Genomic DNA, 20,137 nt, shown 5'->3' with positions numbered 1-20,137 from the left:
AACCTACCTGGAATTATGGTCTGGGTGCAGGAGTGCGATGTCATACAACAGTAGGAGCACTCTGTTGTTATCCCAGACACGCTGGCTGCAAAATTGCACAGCAGTCTGGTGATTCGAACTGTTGTGCTGTCATTCATGAACAGCATTCCAGAGGGTGTTTTCCAACAGGATAACGATCGCCTACATACCGCTGTTGTAACCCAACAAGCTCTACAGTGTGTCGACATGTTACCTTGGCTTCCTCGATCACCAGATCCATCTGCAATCGAGTACATATAGGACATCATCGGACGACAACTCCAGTGTCACTCAATCGGCATAAACCGTCCCCATACTGACCAAGTGCAATAGGCATGGAACTGTATCCCATAAACTGACATCCAGCATCTGCACAACTCAATGCATGCACCCAACATTTTGGACGTTACACTGGTTATTAACGTAACAGCATTTCATATTTCTAATGACTTAAATCGCACTTACGTTAAGTTGTGATCTTGCACTGTTAAACATTTAAATATGTTACCTAGACAAACGTATTCCCGTTATCTCATTACTATACATTAAGATAATAGGTATGCTGTCTAATGCTAAATTTGTGAATGTTTAATGGGGAGCACTTGCTACTGGATGGCTGAATGTTTTGGCAACCTTTGGACAGTTAAACCGTAATTTATTTCGAAAATGTTCTAACAAAATGATATCCTACCTAACGCTAAGAGTCACATATAATATGATATATTAAATGTAAGGCGTTTTGAGATATCTTAAATTTTTAAAAATATCTTGAGGCTAAGTTCTTGCTGTTGTGTAGTGGTGATAGTGAGCGGGATGAAGGACGCTGGTTAAGAGATATTAATAGTAACAGTTGGACAGCGACTTAAGCATAATAAAGCCATATATAACCATACATCAGCTCCGGGCAATTTAGGATATTTTATAGCAAAACAGCATTTGCATACGCCATTGTCTTTGTAAAGTGGGATCACGGCCCCAGCCTTGAAACACTGTCGCAATTAGCATAACGACATGTTGAGCGTACAGCACTTACAATGTGCTTATGATAGGTGAGCTGTCACTTCGGACTCACTCTCTGGGATCCCGCACACATTGTGCTGCGTTCTAAGTGCAAGTCAAACAAGCCACTGTAACGTCAATACTCGCACGTAGGAAGCAATTGTCTTATGTACCTGAAATGTATCTTTTTAATCAAAATCAAAACTATGTTTCGTAGGCAGCAATGCTGATGGTAGAAGCTCTAAGTAGAAACACTTGTCCATTCTTCTGTTCAACTTTTTTCCTGACGTTTTTTGTTTGGGTTTTGAGTTGCTTACGCCGACCATGTATTTGCAGCTATGGCGTTCGTTGATGGATGAATGTAGGTATGCTGTGCCTTCAACACGTCTGACAAGAAAAAATGCACAGTCCAAGTAACTATGTCTCACCTACTGCAGCAGTACTATGCTCGCCGGAGAAAATATTTCTCACTGGCGGCCTTTTAGCACTATGGATGGACAAGAAATGCGACAAAGCAGTCCCGTGGCCTTTCACCGCTGACTTAAGCCATTACTTTGAGTACTGCCAGTTGATTGTGCGAAATCTGCGCAGTAAAACTGGTCCACTTGATAGAATGGCACACAGTGAAGTGAATGAAGTTTTCTGATTTGTTGCTGTACCAATGCAAACAGCCCAACGTAACCTCAAGAAATGAGGTACAATCTACGTCTACACAAACTCCGCAATCCACCTTGCGGCGTGGGGAGGATGGTACTTGTACCACTACTAGCCATTTCCTTTCCTGATCCACTAGCAAAAAGAAAAAGGGAGAAAAAACGACTGCTATTTGGCTCCGTATGAGCCCTAATTTCTCGTATCTTCGGGATCTTTACGACGCTGTGTATGTGGTAAGCAACAGAAACTTTCTGCAGTCAGCCTCAAATGCAGATTCTCTAAATTTTCTCAAAAGTGTTCCTCGAAAAGATTGTCGCCCTCCATCCGGGGATTCCCATTTGGGTTCCCAAAGCATGCTTGTAACACTTGCGTGTTGTTCGAATCTACCAGTAACAAATCTAGCTTCTTCCTATAATCTAACCTTGTACAGATCCCAAACACTCTAGCAGTACTCAAGAACAGGTCATACTAGTGCCCTACATGCGGTCTCATTTGCAGGGGAACCAGACTTTCTTTGACTTCTCCTAATAAATCGAAGTCGATCATCTGCCTTTACTACCACAATCCTCACAAGCTCGTTCCACCTCATGTCGCTTTGCAATGTTACGAATAGATATAAACAACATGACTGTATCAAGTAGGACATCAGTAATGCTGTATCGGAACATTACAGGTTTGTTTTTCATACTCACCCGTACTAACTTACATTTTTTCACATTGAGAACTAGCTGCCATTCATCACAAACTAGAAATTTTGTCTAAGTCATCTGGTATCCTCCTACAGTCACTTAACTTCGACACCTTAGCGTATTCGACATCATCAGAAAATTACCGCAGATTGTTGCTTTCCCTGTCTGCCAACTCATTCTTGTATACAGCAAATAACAGCCGTCCTATCACACTCCCCTGGGGCACTCCTGACGATACCGTCGTCTCTGATGAACACTCGCCATCGAGGACAAGGTATTGGGTTCTACAACTTAAGTCTTAGAGCCAATCACATGTCTGTGAACCTATTTCCTATGTTCGTACCTTCTTTAACAGCCTGCAATGGGTCAAAGTGTATAACACTTTTCGGAAATCTAGAAATATGAGATTTACCTGTTGCCCTCCTCCCATAATTCGTAGTATATCATGTAAGAAAAGGGCAAACTGAATTTTACACGGGGGATGCTTTCTAAAACCGTGCTGATTCATGGACATAGGCTTCTCGATATCAAGAAAATTTATTACATTCGAAATGATATGTTCATGGATTCTGCAGCAAACCTATGTAAGGAATATTGGTCCGTAATTTTTCGGGTCCGTTCATTTGCTCTTCTTACACACAGGAGACACCTGCGATTGGGACTTTCGCTGGGAGAGAGATTGGCGATAAACGCCATCTACGTAAGGTCCAATGCCATAGAGTACTCTTTGAAAAGCCGAATTGGGATTCTATGCGGACCTCTTTCAGTTGTTCTCTACGCCAGGGGTGCTTATTATTATGTCGTTCATATGGAAATCTGTTGTATGCTCAAACGACTGTACGTCTGTACGATTCTCCTGCGTGAACGATTTCTTGAAAGTTAAATTTGAAACTTCTGCTTCCGTTTGCTATCTTCAAACGCCACACCAGACTGATCAACAAGTGACTGGATGGAAGACTTAGACCCACTTAGCGATTTTATATAGGATTAGATTTCTTTTCCGGTTCTCTGTCAGATCTTTTACTAAGGTTTGACAACGATAGCAGTCGTATCTATATCATACACACATATAAAAAAAAAAGGTTTTGCATCACACCGGTTCCCAGGACTCCTGAAGACAGGCCTTGATTGTGGATGTTTTATCACAGTCACAGTCCCTTTGACTCTTCAGAGATGTCACTAAACCCACCCAAAGATGTAAAAAACGATGCATGAAAACGCCTATTAGACGGAGGGGGACCGACAGCCGATTAGTTCCAGTCATTCCACCAGGAAGGAGGAACACGGCTCGTGTTGTCTGTAGTTCAACCATGCCTAGACGGTCAATGCCACGGTACGATCGCCTCGGCATTGTTAATTTGTGCCAGGAAGAGCTCTCAGCTAGGGAAGTGTCCAGGCGTCTCGGCGTGAACCAAAGCGATGCTGTTCGGTCATGGAGGAGATAGATACACAGGAACTGTCAATGACATGCCTCGCTCACGCCGCCCAAGGGTTACTACTGCAATGGAAGACCGCTACCTACAGATAATGCTTTTCGTGCAGCCATAGGACGTCGTTTCACGGCTCAAAAGGTGCGCAATAGGCTGAACGATGCGCAACATCACTCCCGGCGTCCATGGCGAGGCCCATATTCGCAACCCTGACACCATTCAGCGCGGTAAAGATGGGTCCAACAAAATACCGAATGGACCGCTCAGGATTGGCATCACGTTCTCTTCATCGACGAGTGTCGCATATGCCTTCAACCAGAAAATCGTCGGAGACTGGTTTGGAGGCAACCCGGTCAGGCTGAGCGCTTTAGACACACAGTCCAGCGAGTGCAGCAAGTTGGAGGTACCATGCTATTTTGGGGTGACATTATGTGGGGCCAATGTATGCCGCTGGTGGTCATGGAAGGCGCCGTAACGGCTGTACGATACGTGAATGCCACCCTCCGACCGATAATGCAACCATATCGGCAGCATATTGACGAGGCATTCATCTTCATGGAGGACAATTCGCGCCCCAATCGTACACATCTTATGAATGCCTTCCTTCAGGATAACGACATCGCTCTATTAGAGTGGTCAGTATGTTCTCCATCTCCCTATCGAACATGCCTGGGAGAGATTGAAAATGGTTGTTTACGGACGAAGTATCCCATCAACCATGCTGAGGGATCTACGCCGAATCGCTGTTGAGGAGTGGGACACACTGAACCAACGGTGCCTTGATGAACTTCTGGATAGTATGACACGAGGAAGACAGACATGCATCAATGCAAGAGGACGTCCTACTGGGTATTAGAGCTACCGGTGTGTACAACAATCTGGACCACCACTACTGAAATTCTCCCTGTATGGTGGTACAACATGCAATGTGTGGTTTTGATGAGCAATAATAAGGGCGGAAATGATGTTTATGTTGATCTCTGTACTTATTTTCTGCACAGGTTCCGGAACTCTCGGAACCGAGATGATGCAAAACTTTTCTTGCAGATATTATCACAGATGCACGAATCTCTACTAACCTTTGCTTGTCATTTGCGCGTTCTCTGCTTCCTCAGCAGGTTCTGAATCTCGTTATTATTATTAAAGGCGTTGTAACAGTGGTCATAAAGATATTCCAAGTGACAGAAAAGGTGACTATAATGAGGCCTTGTCAATGAAAACCGGTTTCTAATTCGAGACTACTACTGCTGTCATTTAATGCAGGTCCATCTTTCCCATTTTCCAAGTGAACATTGCAATGCGAAACGCATGCATTGGGCACATGGAGTCGGGTATCTGACGGAAGGCCACTGCTCGCAGTGGCACAAAGCTGCACGTATACAACGGGCCAAACACAGATGCTGGGCTCAAGTTGAAGGTGTACGTAGTAACCGCAAGAGTAGCTACTTTGACTCTTTTCAAATGACGCTGCATCAGGGCACTGAGCCATGTAAGATGTAATATATAGATGGTGTACTTTAGGGTGGAGGCGGCTCGGCTGTGTTTCGGTTTTCTTTCCGTAGCATGGCTTGAGCCGTGTCTTTCAGGTTAATGTCGACATGAACGAGGATGCTCATTTCGGCATTCTGTGTGTGACCATGTGTTGCCCTTCCTTCTACGAGGGAGGTTTCAAGAAGTTACCCATTATTATGGTGCAAGAAGAAACATTTTTTGAATGCTGAGCTACACTTGAAAACGACGTACGTGGTACTGTCTCTCAACACTGTCACCAAGTCTCTGCGAACCACTGTCGGAATGTTCTAACGATCCTTGAATTAACCGATGACAGAAATCCACTCCTTGGTCAAGGAACCATTCTAGGACGCTGTGTGAACGTCTTTATACACTCCTGGAAATTGAAATAAGAACACCGTGAATTCATTGTCCCAGGAAGGGGAAACTTTGACACATTCCTGGGGTCAGATACATCACATGATCACACTGACAAAACCACAGGCACATAGACACAGGCAACAGAGCATGCACAATGTCGGCACTATTACAGTGTATATCCACCTTTCGCAGCAATGCAGGCTGCTATTCTCCCATGGAGACGATCGTAGAGATGCTGGATGTAGTCCTGTGGAACGGCTTGCCATGCCATTTCCACCTGGAGCCTCAGTTGGACCAGCGGTCGTGCTGGACGTACTGACCGCGTGAGACGACGCTTCATCCAGTCCCAAATATGCTCAATGGGGGACAGACCCGGAGATCTTGCTGGCCAGGGTAGTTGACTTACACCTTCTAGAGCACGTTGGGTGGCACGGGATACATGCGGACGTGCATTGTCCTGTTGGAACAGCAAGTTCCCTTGCCGGTCTAGGAATGGTAGAACGATGGGTTCGATGACGGTTTGGATGTACCGTGCACTATTCAGTGTCCCCTCGACGATCACCAGAGGTGTACGGCCAGTGTAGGAGATCGCTCCCCACACCATCATGCCGGGTGTTGGCCCTGTGTGCCTCGGTCGTATGCAGTCCTGATTGTGGCGCTCACCTGCACGGCGCCAAACACGCATACGACCATCATTGGCACCAAGGCAGAAGCGACTCTCATCGCTGAAGACGACACGTCTCCATTCGTCCCTCCATTCACGCCTGTCGCGACACCACTGGAGGCGGGCTGCACGATGTTGGGGTGTGAGTGGAAGACGGCCTAACGGTGTGCGGGACCGTAGCCAAGCTTCATGGAGACTGTTGCGAATGGTCCTCGCCGATACCCCAGGAGCAACAGTGTCCCTAATTTGCTGGGAAGTGGCGGTGCGGTCCCCTACGGCACTGCGTAGGATCCTACGGTCTTGGCGTGCATCCGTGAGTCGCTGCTGTCCGGTCCCAGGTCGACGGGCACGTGCTCCTTCCGCCGACCACTGGCGACAACATCGATGTACTGTGGACACCTCACGCCCCACGTGTTGAGCAATTCGGCGGTACGTCCACCCGGCCTCCCGCATGCCCACTATACGCCCTCGCTCAAAGTCCGTCAACTGCACATAAGGTTCACGTCCACGCTGTCGCGGCATGCTACCAGTGTTAAAGACTGTGATGGAGCTCCGTATGCCACGGCAAACTGGCTGACACTGACGGCGGCGGTGCACAAATGCTGCGCAGCTAGCGCCATTCGACGGCCAACACCGCGGTTCCTGGTGTGTCCGCTGTGCAGTGCGTGTGATCATTGCTTGTACAGCCCTCTCGCAGTGTCCGGAGCAAGTGTGGTGGGTCTGACACACCGGTGTCAATGTGTTCTTTTTTCCATTTCCAGGAGTGTAGCTGGAATATCTGCTCCTGTTCAGATGTTCTTTCACCTTATCGAAAACATAAAAATTGCATGGAGCAACGTCTTGACTGTGGCCTTATTTCCCGATCAGCATCACCCAGATCAATGTGGCGTTGACTGATTGACTGAGGGAGCTATGGGACTAATCAGTGAGGTCATCAGTCCCGCAATTCAAAAATTACATGTGGAAAATTGCGGCATCAACTACAAGTAGGCGAATCCAGTCAGAAGTCAAACTACAAAGACAGGAAGCCAAAACCACACACAGTAGAAGGCCTAAAAGAGTAGGCCAAATCTAAAAACTGGAAAAACAGACTCACGAAAGAGAGGTCTTTGCACGGGAGAGGGGGGGGGGGGGGGGGGGGGTTGTTCACGGGTTCCACATCCAGAAAACACGAAGAGATTGTAACTACCCTGCCCCTGCTCCAGGAGTACAGCAGAACCCTATAACTAGAAATAAAAACCAGTTTCACGAAGGAAACTGAGGATCAGTTCAACCATCTTTGAATCCTCTGATAACGTTAAAGACAACAATCTAGACAGCTATACTTAGCATGAAGGGCTAAAAGAAGGGGGATTTTTACCAAAGTATAGGATACCGACAGTCCGGTTCCACAACCACATTGTGGGGGTGGCTAGTTACACAAGTGAAAACTGGGTGAGCGTAATATGACTGATGTGTAGACAGCGGAAGACAGCGGGCATTTTCCGAGAGGAGCGGAAGAAAGAGCGCCAAACTGCAGTAGTCTCCTTGATTGTCTGTTCATTACGGAGAGCAGTAGAGCATCAGATGTCACTCCAATTTTGAGCAAAGAGATATTTAATGTGTACCCGCATATCTGAACTTGTAGTCATAAAAGTCTACCCCTCTAGCCAAATGGCCAGCCAGTTCATTCCCTGGGATTCCCACATGACTTAGGACCCAGGGGGCAGCTGAGCAGGCGGCATGGCAAAGGACAGAGATGAGCAAGGACCAAAGGCTGCCAAGAGTAGCATCGGTCTGTGGCCTTTAAGCTGCTCTCTGGATTGGTACATATTAAAACACTGTCAAAGGAGGCCTGAGTAACAAAATGGAGGACCTACTTAATGGTTAGCAACTCTGTCGTGAACACACTACATAATCCCAACAGTAAATAATGCTCAATTCCAGTAAGAGACGTAAAAGCACATCCCGCCTTATCTACCGTTTTAGCATCATCAGTTTAGAGGATGGTATCACACTGGAACTCTTCAAGGGTGGATTGTGGAAGATTTCGGAATATCATAGGGGTGACAGAGACCTTAGAACCCTGGAATAGGTCGGTCCTCATCCGTTGAAGAGGCACCATCGGAGGTAGGGTTCAGGAGGAAATACACGGGTCACTTTCCAGTAAGTGGAGATCCAACAGAGAGAAGTGAGATGCATTCCAACCGCCAATTCCACCCAGCAGATATAAGGAGGGAGACATCCCTTATTTGCAAAGAGGATGGGGAACACTGCATGGTCAGGGAATCGTCGAATGACTATTGTATAAGAAACGAAGAGCTGGCTCCGTTGTATTTTAGAGTGGGAATCCCCTCTTCCGCGAGAAGACTTTCGACAGGACTAGTGCGGAAGGCGCCAATAGTCAGAAGCACCCCAAAAGGATGAACAGGGCCAGGTAGTTTCAGAGTAGAAGGCGCTGCTGAGCCATAAACCTGACAACAGTAATTTAGTCTGGACAAAACCAGAGCATTGTAAAGATGGGGAAGAGTAGCATAGTGAGCACCCCACGATGTGAGGGCCAGGTATTGGAGGGCATTAAGCTTCAGCATGCATGTGGTTTTCAGTTGGCGAGTTTGGGGCATACAGTTTTCAAGTAGAGAATATGCGGCAGACACGTCAGCTTCTTATCGAAAAAAAGACTGGATCAGAGACATCCCGGAAGTGCCAAATATGGCGGACTTTGTGAAACCATAATGGCAGATATTTCACCGATCATATAGAAATTAATAGTAGCCAGGGGAATCATGATACCTCAAAAAAAACAGGTACATTACCATTATTTGCATGACGATTCTGATGGTGTAATCAGATTTTCAATCTCTTTATTAGTTTAAAGTTAAGTATCTGAATGTAAATTATACAAGAAACACCCAGCAAGGAATTTCCAAAATCTAAAGGGTTCATCCGATTTTGTCGATCGAAGTGTCTCTAGAAAGCTATTAGTGTAAACCTAAATTGGTATGAATTTCAGTAATGTAACTTTAATAGTACATGAGTTACTGGAGGTCAAAGTGGACGATTACTATTGATTGTATCAGGCCAAAAGTACTCCACAGTTACTCGAAAAAACGGTAGCAGCATGCTTATAAATATATTTATTCATCTATGACTTTGTTTATATCCGATATATACTATTCATGAAAAAATTGGTCTATTATTTACTGTGTTTTAGAAAGCACAGAGGCATTACGCTGCTGGCTTACTTCTGTTATATTCCTTTGATATATGTTTATTTAATTTGTTTATGTATTTAATAATGTGAGTTAGAGCGTGTTTATGGTCCAGCCATAGAAATATTTATTTAATTTCTAGTTATTTAAATGTAAATCCAGTATTTCGAATATGTTTCATTTTATTTGTGAGTATGCGTTGGCTTGGAGACAGGGCGGGAGCGCTCTAGCCAGTCACAGCGATCTTTCCAACATGGACACATGAAGAGAGTGTATGGAAGTGGGGGAGGAGCATATTTTCGAGTGAGGACAGGGGACTTCTGAACAGGGTGACACGACGGACGCAAAGTCGGGGGAAAGACTTGGAGAGCGGAGCAGTTTGCGCGTGGTCGTGGCAGATAGAAATATTTCGTAATGCCGACTTGTGCACTGGTGAGATTTTCGTACCTTCTGCAGTGAAGACGTAGTATGCGTTTAGAAGTGAATATCTCGCGAGATATTTTGTTGTTCATAACGAATTACGTGAAGTAGGTTTCTATTTTTTCCCTGTTATTCAACTGGACCATCAAACCAATAAGTGTTTTACAGTAATAAAGGGCATTCTTAAAGTTACTTCTGTTATAGTACCCATCATTTAAAGTAGTTAAAATAGTACCTGCAGAATTTATTTAATTACAATCTTTCATTTATAATTTTCTATATAACATTCAAAATTCGCAATTGCCAAGTGATAGAAATCTTCGACCATTCGATTCATGCGTACATTCATGGGGCAACTACGTATCCCAGCCCCTAGACAACGAAACCAGAAAAAACTTTTAATATTTCAACTCTGAGTCAGAGGGTACATAGTTGAGAGCCATCACATTTCATTTTGTTTTTGAAAGTCAGCAGGCTAATCAATTGGTAGCTGTTGAGTGACATTGGCTTCTTCCCAGGCTTAAGGATGGGGATAACTACACTGTCACACCATTGCGAGAGGAAGGCACCTGTGACCCAAATGTATTGAAGACACTGAGAAGATATTCCCTCTGAGTAATGTTCAAGTGTTGGATCATCTGGTTGTGGATGGAATGTTGACCTGCGGCCATATCATGTGAGGAAGTAAGAGCCTGCAAGAACTCCCATTCAGTGAAGGGTTCATTATAGGATTCAGCTCGGTGGGGGTTGAAACAGGGGAGATTTTCTTTAACTCATCGATTCTGCTGTAAAAATGTAGCAGGATAGGAAGAGGACACTGATGCTGTCAAAGTGTGTCGTGAAGTGTTCTGCAAGTACAGATGGATCAGTACACTGAGAACCCTGTAGGATGAGAACCTGGACAGTTGATCGTCGCAGGCGATCCAAAAGTATACAGAGCTTGGAACAAACCTGCGACAGGAAGACATACATCTCCAAGGAGCAGACAAAGCAACCCCAGTATTCCTTTTTACTCTTCTTAATAAGGTAGCGAATCTTCGCATGGAAATGCTTAAAAGCTATAAGGTTGGTCTGTGAAGGGTGTCGTTTCGAATGTTGCATTCATGGCAATCATTGGGCTCCTGCACCCAAAATTTTTCTTAATCCAACATCGAGGTCGCAAACTGCTTTGTCGATATGAGCGCTCAATAACAATTACGCCCATTGGCGGTCCTGGATAGAGACTGCTACGTACTGGATTCACCACGGTACCGGTAGACGTCGAGGGAGACGTGTGGATAGGAGAATAGCAGTGCCAGCGGCATAAAGAACAGTGGCGGAGAATTCTAGCACGACTGCAGCAATGCAGTCAGAGATAGAGGCGTCGAAGTGTATAGTTGGAACTGTAGAATTCCCAATGTGGGTTTGTCTGCCTGGTGGCGACGGGGAAACGATAACATCACCGGAAAGTGGTCACTGTCACAAAGATCATCAGACCATGAGAGGCACTGAAGTGGGTAGGGGAACTTTCATTGAGAGGACACAAGTCAAGTCTCTAGTAAGTTGGCCAATTAGAAGGTCCTAGCTGTCGAAGTGGCACTCCCCACAAGAGGTCGAGTGCATTTAAGTCCCTGAGAAGGAGCTATGGAAGCAGGAGTTGCTGCAGATCAACATAAGGAAGTGGTCTGCCTGGAGGGAGGTAAACATTGCAAATGGTGATTTCTAGAGTCGTTCACACTCTTTCTGCTATTGTTTCCAGGCTGGTATGAAGGGGGATCCAGTTACTAATGGCATAGGTGCGAACGAAAGTGCAGACTTCTCCAGATGCTATCCCAGGGCTGGCACAATTCCGACATAATGGCCGATAACCACTAACCGTTGGAGAGTGGTCATCATGGAATTGCGTTTCTTAAAGAGAAAGATAGAATACAGAATACGAGAAAACATGTTTTATTTCCCATAGGCGACAGTAATATCTATTGCCATTCCAATGGATTATCGTGTGTGAAACTGGGGGGATGTCATGTCATCAGGGTCAGTGGTCGTCACTGAGAGGGATGGGATGATGTCCATTAATAAGACGTCAGACTCGGGTTGTGAGGGGAGAGATGGCACCTCTGGAGACACCAGAGAGGTCGTATCCTAAGGCTCAGATTTCTTCTTCTTCTCATTCAGAGGTTGATGAGGGCAGGACACAGAGGGAGAACAGGCTTCTGCAAGATCCGTAACCGAACGAGAACAGCCGACCGTAGGGCGCTCAGATGGTGTGTCCCATGGTCAAGTGTGTCCCGTGGTCAAGCTGTAGTAGATGGATTACAGCCTGAGTGACACTGCGGGAGTGGTGCTGGGGGAACCCCCATCACCAGTGGGCGCCGAAGAGGGGCAATTCTTTGGCCAGGGAGTTGGAGCAGCACCCATAGGGGAGGGCACAGGAACTGCATGGGAAGGGGATGGGAGAGGGGGAAGGGACTGGGGTAAGTAAGAGGTGGGGAGGAGAGAGGATGTAACTGAGGCAAATGTAGAAGAAATTGACACAAGGTCGAGTAGCTCATTTTTTGGCGAGCCTCAGCATAAGATAGGGTCTTGGATCTTCTTTTCTCTCATGTAATCTGGGCAATCTGGGGAGGACAGAGAGTGGCGGTCATGACGATTAACACACAGGTGATGGAACACTGGTGCTCCCTCATAGAGTGAGTGTCCAGTCACCACACAGAGGGTCTGCTGTACAGCAGGAAGACATGCCCAGAATGCAAGCACTGAAAGCACCTCATGGGTGGCGGAACGTGCGACTTCATGTCACAGTCACATCGGTAACACACAACCTTGACCTTATCTGGGAGGATATCTCCCTCGAAAGCCAGAATAAATGTGCCGTTTTAGGTGTAGCAGTTTTTACGAGCCCTCTGCAAAAGTTGAATAAAATGAACACCACGTCCCTCCAGACTAGTCCAGCGTTTCTTATCAGTTTGTAGGATGAGGTCCCTATGATAATCATTTCTTGGGCTATATTCTCAGACTGGTGAAGTGTAATAGACACCGGGACATCGCCAAGACGATCACAAGCACAAGGAGCTGCGGAATGTGCGGCAGAAGAAGCTTTGATCAACAGGGAGCCCGAATGCGTCTTACTGAGAGACTCCACTTCGCCAAACTTGACCTTGATATTCTCTACAAAAAACAATGGTTTTTGTGGAGGTCAATGTGTCCCTGTCCATCTTAGTACAGACCAGGTGGTGGGGAAAGTGTCCCATCGCAAGACGTGCTGTGCCCCGCCGATGTTGCGATAGTGGCGTCGTTTATGTGTCACGGCGATTTGTCTGGAACAGAGGCAATGGCCAGTGAAGAAATTAGATCAATGTTTTATTTCGTCTGTTTCAGTTGCATTGATATTTTTTTGCTGCAGTGGTTACCGGTTTTGCGCTGCCGTGCGCATGCTAGAACTACACACCTTGTTAATTACCGTAATTGGTCTTACAGTATGATACCAAAAGCATGAACAGCTGCTGTAAAAAAGTGTTAGGTGCAACATACACACAGGTTAATATCAATGAGAGTGCTTGTTGCCCATAGTGTACCTTCCTGTACAGAAGTATTCGTGTTTTGGCACCATACTGTACGACTAGTTAATGTTAATAAAATAGTGTGTGGTTTGAGAATGGGTGTGGCAGCCCAAAATCAGCAATCACTGCAACAAAAGCTCAACATCAGTGCAACTGAATCGAACGAAATTAAGTATCCAGTTTCCTCAGTAACGAACAATTGCGGACCTACCGTCCCGTGGCAGCATGCCTCAAATAAGCAAATGACGGCAGTCGGTTGGGCTGTAGTACTTCCTGGTGATTGACCTGTTTCCCTCACCTGGTAACCTGTGCCTCTCATTAAGTGGGTCACTGACCAGTGGCCTCATTACTGCCCTGGCTCTCCACCTCTGACTCAAAGTTCTGCAGCAGCTTTTTCTCTTTGCAGTAACAAAATGGTTGAAATGGCTCTGAACACTATGAGACTTAACTTCTGAGGTCATCAGTCCCCTATAACTTAGAACTACTTAAACCGAACTAACCTAAGGACACCACACACATCCATGCCTGAGGCAGGATTCGAACCTGCGACCGTAGCGGTCACGCAGTTCCATACGGTAGCGCCTAGAACCGCTCGGCCACACCGGCCGGCCTTGCACTAACAAATCCAGAACATGTACTTTCTTCTGACAATGCTCCACTCTTGTTGTGTAATGGTCTTAGCGCGTATGGCGTATGTAAATTACTTTCTGAATGCTCTAAGTACGCTAATCAGTATACTAGCACACTTGTCTACCAAGATGGCTGTTATGTTCACAGGGCTGCACGCTTATGTTCCTGGTTTGGCTAACACTCGGGCTCATTACAGCAACTCTACTGATCCGATCTTAATGCCATAAAAATGTGTTGGACTATTCGGGCAACAGGTGGTATGTAGCAATCCACATCCCCACAGTTTGGTAGATCTAATAGATCTGATCATCAGCTTGTGGCTTCAGTTGCATGCAGTACACAGCATGTTCTATTTTCGTTAGAACAGTGGCTATGAAAAATAAAAGTGAAGGGTTATGTTCGCAAAGTCACTGTATTTATTCAAAAAACCCTCCCTCTGAATCAAAACACAGTTTTGCAACAACCACTGTAGTTCTTTTTTGGAGTTGCATTTAGTACTGCCCGAAGATTTTCTTGGATGTCCTTAACTGCGTTATAACTGTGTCCTTTCATTGCCAACTTCAATTTGGGGACCAACCAGTAGTTGGCTGTGCTAAATCCGGCGAATATGGCGGGTGATCCAGGACTGTGATCCGTTTACTGGTCAAAAACTCGTGCATGACCTTCGACGTCGTCACGGAGGAGCAACCAGGAACCTGCCTCTTCACACTCGGGTCGAATTCGACGAATTCTCACCCACAAATGCTGGAGGATTCAAAACACTTGCTTCACTGCTCCACTGCCTCTTGCCGACGAGTGTCAGACACGTATCTGTTACATTCAGGTCCAGGAAGCCTGCCGCTGCAACGCTGTCCCTTTGACTCTCTATACAGCGGTTTTTGGAGCTTCAAAGGTCATAACGCGACAACTCCCCACGAGATATCAAAGCAGTTTGGAATTTCGCACAAGGAGTCCCAATGGAACTCTGACACACTGTGTATGCCTGAAGAAACTTTTAGAGCGTTTGTCTCGAATCGAGGCCATTGTCAAGGCTGGCAGTGGTGCTACCATTAGAGTAATGTCTCTTGCAGGTGACTAACTGTTGTATTCGGATCATTAACTAGATTCAGCAGGGCGCGGGCCTCTACGTGGGTCGTATGGCACGACAGTTTGCCCCGGCTGCATAGCGTACCTCTCTGGTGAGGATCCCCGGCCCGCAGCCGACCTCGAGCACCGGCTGCGGCGCGTCGGGCCAGCTGAGGCTGGGCCACACCTCATCCAGCAGCTGCGCCGCCAGACGCCTGTAGGCGCCGCCGTAGTCGCTGAACAGCTGAGGGTCCTCCATGGCGTCTTCAGTTCACCTTCAGCCCTGAACAAAGAGAACATTAGTCAGGTACATCTTGAAGGCCAAACAAAGTGACAACTGCAAGGCCGTACATTCCTTTCGTTCCTGAAACAGTTCTATCTTTCCTTTCTATAGTACAAGGTGTCCTAACGCTGCAACCAACACAGCTTCTTTACGTACGCTGGTGGCCATTAAAATTGCAGCTCCAGAGAGGACAGCAAAAGACGAAACTTCTCTTATTGTACGTACACATTAAAGTGGACAGAATGGTCTTAAGAACATGAAAAAAAAGAAAAAAAAAAGAGATTCTTCTCCGGTGAAGTTTCTCAGAGCAAAATACAATTGAAACTTTCTGGGAGATCAAAATTGTGTGCTGGACCGAGACTCGAACTCGGGACTTTTGCCTGTGAGGACGGGGCGTGAGTCGTGCTTGGGTAGCTCAGTCGCTAGAGCACTTGCCCGCGAAAGGCAAAGGTCCCGAGATCGAGTCTCGGTCCGGCACACAGTTTTAATCTGACAGGAAGTTTCGTATCAACGCACACTCACCTGTAGAGTGAAAATTTCATTCTACAAAATAACATTGTCTGAGAAAGTTCTCAATGTCGTACGAATAACAAATTCAAAGTTCCTTCTCACCATCTCCTCTCCTCCTCGAGAAGGTTCAGAGTGTGCTCGTCTGCCGTGTCCGGCACAGAACACACACGTAATCTTACATTTCGTTCAACTCGCTCAGACAAGCAAACTGTTCAGTGTACAAACATCAATTTGTTCTGGAAGGGTTGCACAATGTTTCGATTTTACCTTTATGTCCGCCAACAAATTAAGTTGATTACGGACAGTTCACGAAAAAGCATTCTCTTACGATGTTGTCTAATTTTCGACATACGGGAAACTTTTATGAAGTCAGGTGAACACATTATGCGAACGAAATCTTAAGCGTAGATGACACGAGTAATTTTAGCTTAAATGTGACGCATGGTCCGCTCGCGCGTCGAGTAGGTAACCGGTCGCCCGTGCGTTTCGTTACTAGGAACAGACCGCTAGGTTTGTAATAAACCAATTACTAAATTTTTGATCCGTCTAGTTATTTCTAACATAGTAAAATATTAGATGTATGCTGCGAGATACATGATAATGAACATTTAAAAATGTCAGTGAGAGTTGTCTGGTGAATACCTCAGTCTTCTCGTTCATCAGTCTGAAAACTTGGGGTCTACTAAATAGCAACAAAATGTTTTGATTTTCACTTCGTTTACAATGTTGCCGTGATTTTCAGGAGGGAAATAACGCTTTTTAAACCCTTATAAACTGAAGTTAATCTTTTCAGTACTTCTTTGGGCTACGTATCCTTTTTGCCTTCCAAGCAACAAAAATTCTCCCATTCTTACTAAAATGAACTCAGTGAAACACAACTTCAACAGGAGTTCCTAAGCTCAAAGTAAGCTACTCAGTTTACTTTAAAAAATGGATAATGCTCTCTGCTTGTGAGAAGCTCCTCTAGTTTTATTCATACTAAATCAAAGAAAGTCTTATTTTGACCAACTTCCCCCACCTCTTTACTCACGCTGAAAACATTCTCGGGTGAAGTATATTCACCGACTCCCTTTATTCATGTGAACCTGAGAATGTTCTCGAAATTCCGAGTACAAAATACGTTCTCCGTTTCATTCATACGACCCAATATTTTATCCAATAAAAAAAGAAAAAACGACGCACTACGAAGGAATTATCCGAATGGGTAAGAAATCTGTAGATGTGCCGTACACCTTCAAGACAAATGATTACAATTTCATAAAAGCTGGATGATTTGTTGAAGAGAAATACCTTGACATGTTGAGTAGGTTAACAACGCGCTGGTCCACTTCTGGCCTTTATGCTTTATTCAGCTTGGCATTGACACAGGTGTTGGATCTCCTCCTGCGGGTATTATGCCAAATTATGTCCAACTGGCTGGTTGAAGGGCCCTGCCACATACTGCTCCGAACGTTCTCGACCGGGGAGAGATTCGGGGACCCCGCTCGCCACTATTGGGTTTGTGAAACACGAAGACAAGCAGCAGTAACATCAGTAAACTTCATCTACTCTGTACGCCAGTTTTCTCGCGCGTGCCTCGCAGTCTCGTTGTCATCGGTGCACCACTCCGGTTTACTGTCATTATTGGTCTGCTGGTGGCTGGTCTCCGCACTTTCGTCCCTTAGCCACGAAGCTAGTTCTGAGGGCCTTACTATTATGTGGGATGAATGTTCATTACGCGCACACATTTAGAGGAGTACTTTCCTAAATGCTGTCCTTAGATCTTGTTTCCTTCGTATTATTTAGGAGGGGAGAAATTTCTCCTGACATACTTTCATTTAAGGAACACATCATTTCTGATAAAACACTCATTTTGTCACAATGGGAGACGTAGTCATAAACCCACAAGCGATTTCGGCAAGCTCCTGCAAATCAGCAACATTGACTGGATATGCCAGCTGCTGTTAAAGCCTACCAACAGACTACAGCAGGAAAGCCGACAAGCTCGCACACTAATGCACAAACAAACCGCCAGCACTACCCAACATTACATGACCTATCCGACACGAAACAATGATGAACCTAAGTATTACAGGTATGCTGACGCCGATCTACAAGCCAACACCGCCACCCAGCTCCACAACGTCAAAGGTATCCGCCTGCATCATACACACTACCAACCCAAAGCCCACCCTTGCATGACCTGTCGCAGGCACCAAGGAAACCGCTACTGTTCTTACAGTCCGACCCAACTATCGCAGAGGTTTCTTTCCCTTGACTCTTCCTTTGGAACTTTTTTCCCTCTGCCCTTCAAACCGCTACCGTTAGTTAAAATTTCGACCTAATCTGTCTCCAGATGCGTGCTTATTAATGGTTAAACATAACGAGACCTAGAGGAAAGGTGCCTAATATGGGACACACTTTTGTAAACCCATTTGAAGGACCTAAAAGTAAGTGCAATTGTATTTTTATGATGGTAATAACATCTTGCATTATTTAATTTTATCATACAATTATCGTACTTGCAATAATAAATATTCTTTCAGAGTAGCTATTAAATCTTTACAAACAAGACATTTCGTAGAAATGACATCAAGGTTTCCTAATATGAGACAGTAGTAATATTTTGCTTTAATTATTTTATTACATAACAATGACATATGAATATACAATTTTTATATGTTCATTCATTCATTCATTCATTTCATACTTCTTAGCTTTATTTACGACATCTGGGGCAAACAATATTGTCTTCTGTGACACCGCACTTTTCGTGAGCCCAGCGACAACATTTCGTGCACTGTGCGCATTTCTCCCCGTATTTGTCTTCAGAAAAGCGCTCAGTACAGAACAGACACTCTGCGTCATCGTCGTCACTGCTGTCTGAAACCCCACCGTCGTCAAGGTGGACATCGTATGCCGAGTCACTAGACGATTCTTCTGCTTTAGGTCTACAACACTCCTGGAAATGGAAAAAAGAACACATTGACACCGGTGTGTCAGACCCACCATACTTGCTCCGGACACTGCGAGAGGGCTCTACAAGCAATGATCACACGCACGGCACAGCGGACACACCAGAAACCGCGGTGTTGGCCGTCGAATGGCGCTAGCTGCGCAGCATTTGTGCACCGCCGCCGTCAGTGTCAGCCAGTTTGCCGTGGCATACGGAGCTCCATCGCAGTCTTTAACACTGGTAGCATGCCGCGACAGCGTGGACGTGAACCGTATGTGCAGTTGACGGACTTTGAAGGAGGGCTTATAGTGGGCTTGTGGGAGGCCGGGTTGACGTACCGCCGAATTGCTCAACACGTGGGGCGTGAGATCTCCACAGTACATCGATGTTGTCGGCAGTGGTCGGCGGAAGGTGCACGTGCCCGTCGACCTGGGACCGGACCGCAGCGACGCACGGATGCACGCCAAGACCGTAGGATCCTACGCCACTTCCCAGCAAATTAGGGACACTGTTGCTCCTGGGGTATCGGCAAGGACCATTTGCAACCGTCTCCATGAAGCTGGGCTACGGTCCCGCACACCGTTAGGCCGTCATCCGCTCTAGCCTCAACATCGTGCAGCCCGCATCCAGTGGTGTCGCGACAGGCGTGAATGGAGGGACGAATGGAGACGTAACGTCTTCAGCGATGAGAGTCGCTTCTGCCTTGGTGCCAATGATGGTCGTATGCGTGTTTGGCGCCGTGCAGGTGAGCGCCACAATCAGGACTGCATACGACCGAGGCACACAGGGCCAACACCCGGCATCATGGTGTAGGGAGCCATCTCCTACACTGGCCGTACACCTCTGGTGATCGTCGAGGGGACACTGAATAGTGCACGGTACATCCAAACCGTCATCGAACCCATCGTTCTACCATTCCTAAACCGGCAAGGGAACTTGCTGTTCCAACAGGACAATGTACGTCCGCATGTATCCCGTGCCACCCAACGTGCTCTAGAAGGTTTAAGTCAACTACCCTGGCCAGCAAGATCTCCGGATCTGTCCCCCATTGAGCATGTTTGGGACTGGATGAAGCGTCGTCTCACGCGGTCTGCACGTCCAGCACGAACGCTGGTCCAACTGAGGCGCCAGGTGGAAATGGCATGGCAAGCCGTTCCACAGGACTACATCCAGCATCTCTACGATCGTCTCCATGGGAGAATAGCAGCCTGCATTGCTGCGAAAGGTGGATATACACT

The 20,137-nt window shown here is 46.2% G+C and overlaps 1 protein-coding gene across 2 annotated transcripts in view; it reads right to left on the bottom strand.

Annotated features, from left to right (window-relative positions):
- Nucleotides 1–20,137, bottom strand: part of LOC126335147 (juvenile hormone acid O-methyltransferase-like) — a 73,430-nt gene that overhangs the window by 35,495 nt on the left and 17,798 nt on the right. For both annotated transcript variants that reach the window (XM_049998113.1, XM_049998112.1), the window contains exon 2: nucleotides 15,278–15,454. In XM_049998113.1, coding sequence (XP_049854070.1) covers nucleotides 15,278–15,430 — 153 coding nt within the window. In that variant the 5' untranslated portion in view covers nucleotides 15,431–15,454. The remainder of the gene's footprint in view (nucleotides 1–15,277; nucleotides 15,455–20,137) is intronic.

This window comes from Schistocerca gregaria, chromosome 2 (assembly GCF_023897955.1).
Source record: "Schistocerca gregaria isolate iqSchGreg1 chromosome 2, iqSchGreg1.2, whole genome shotgun sequence".
NCBI lineage: Eukaryota > Metazoa > Arthropoda > Insecta > Orthoptera > Acrididae > Schistocerca > Schistocerca gregaria.
This window is presented reverse-complemented; position numbering and strand designations above follow the sequence as displayed.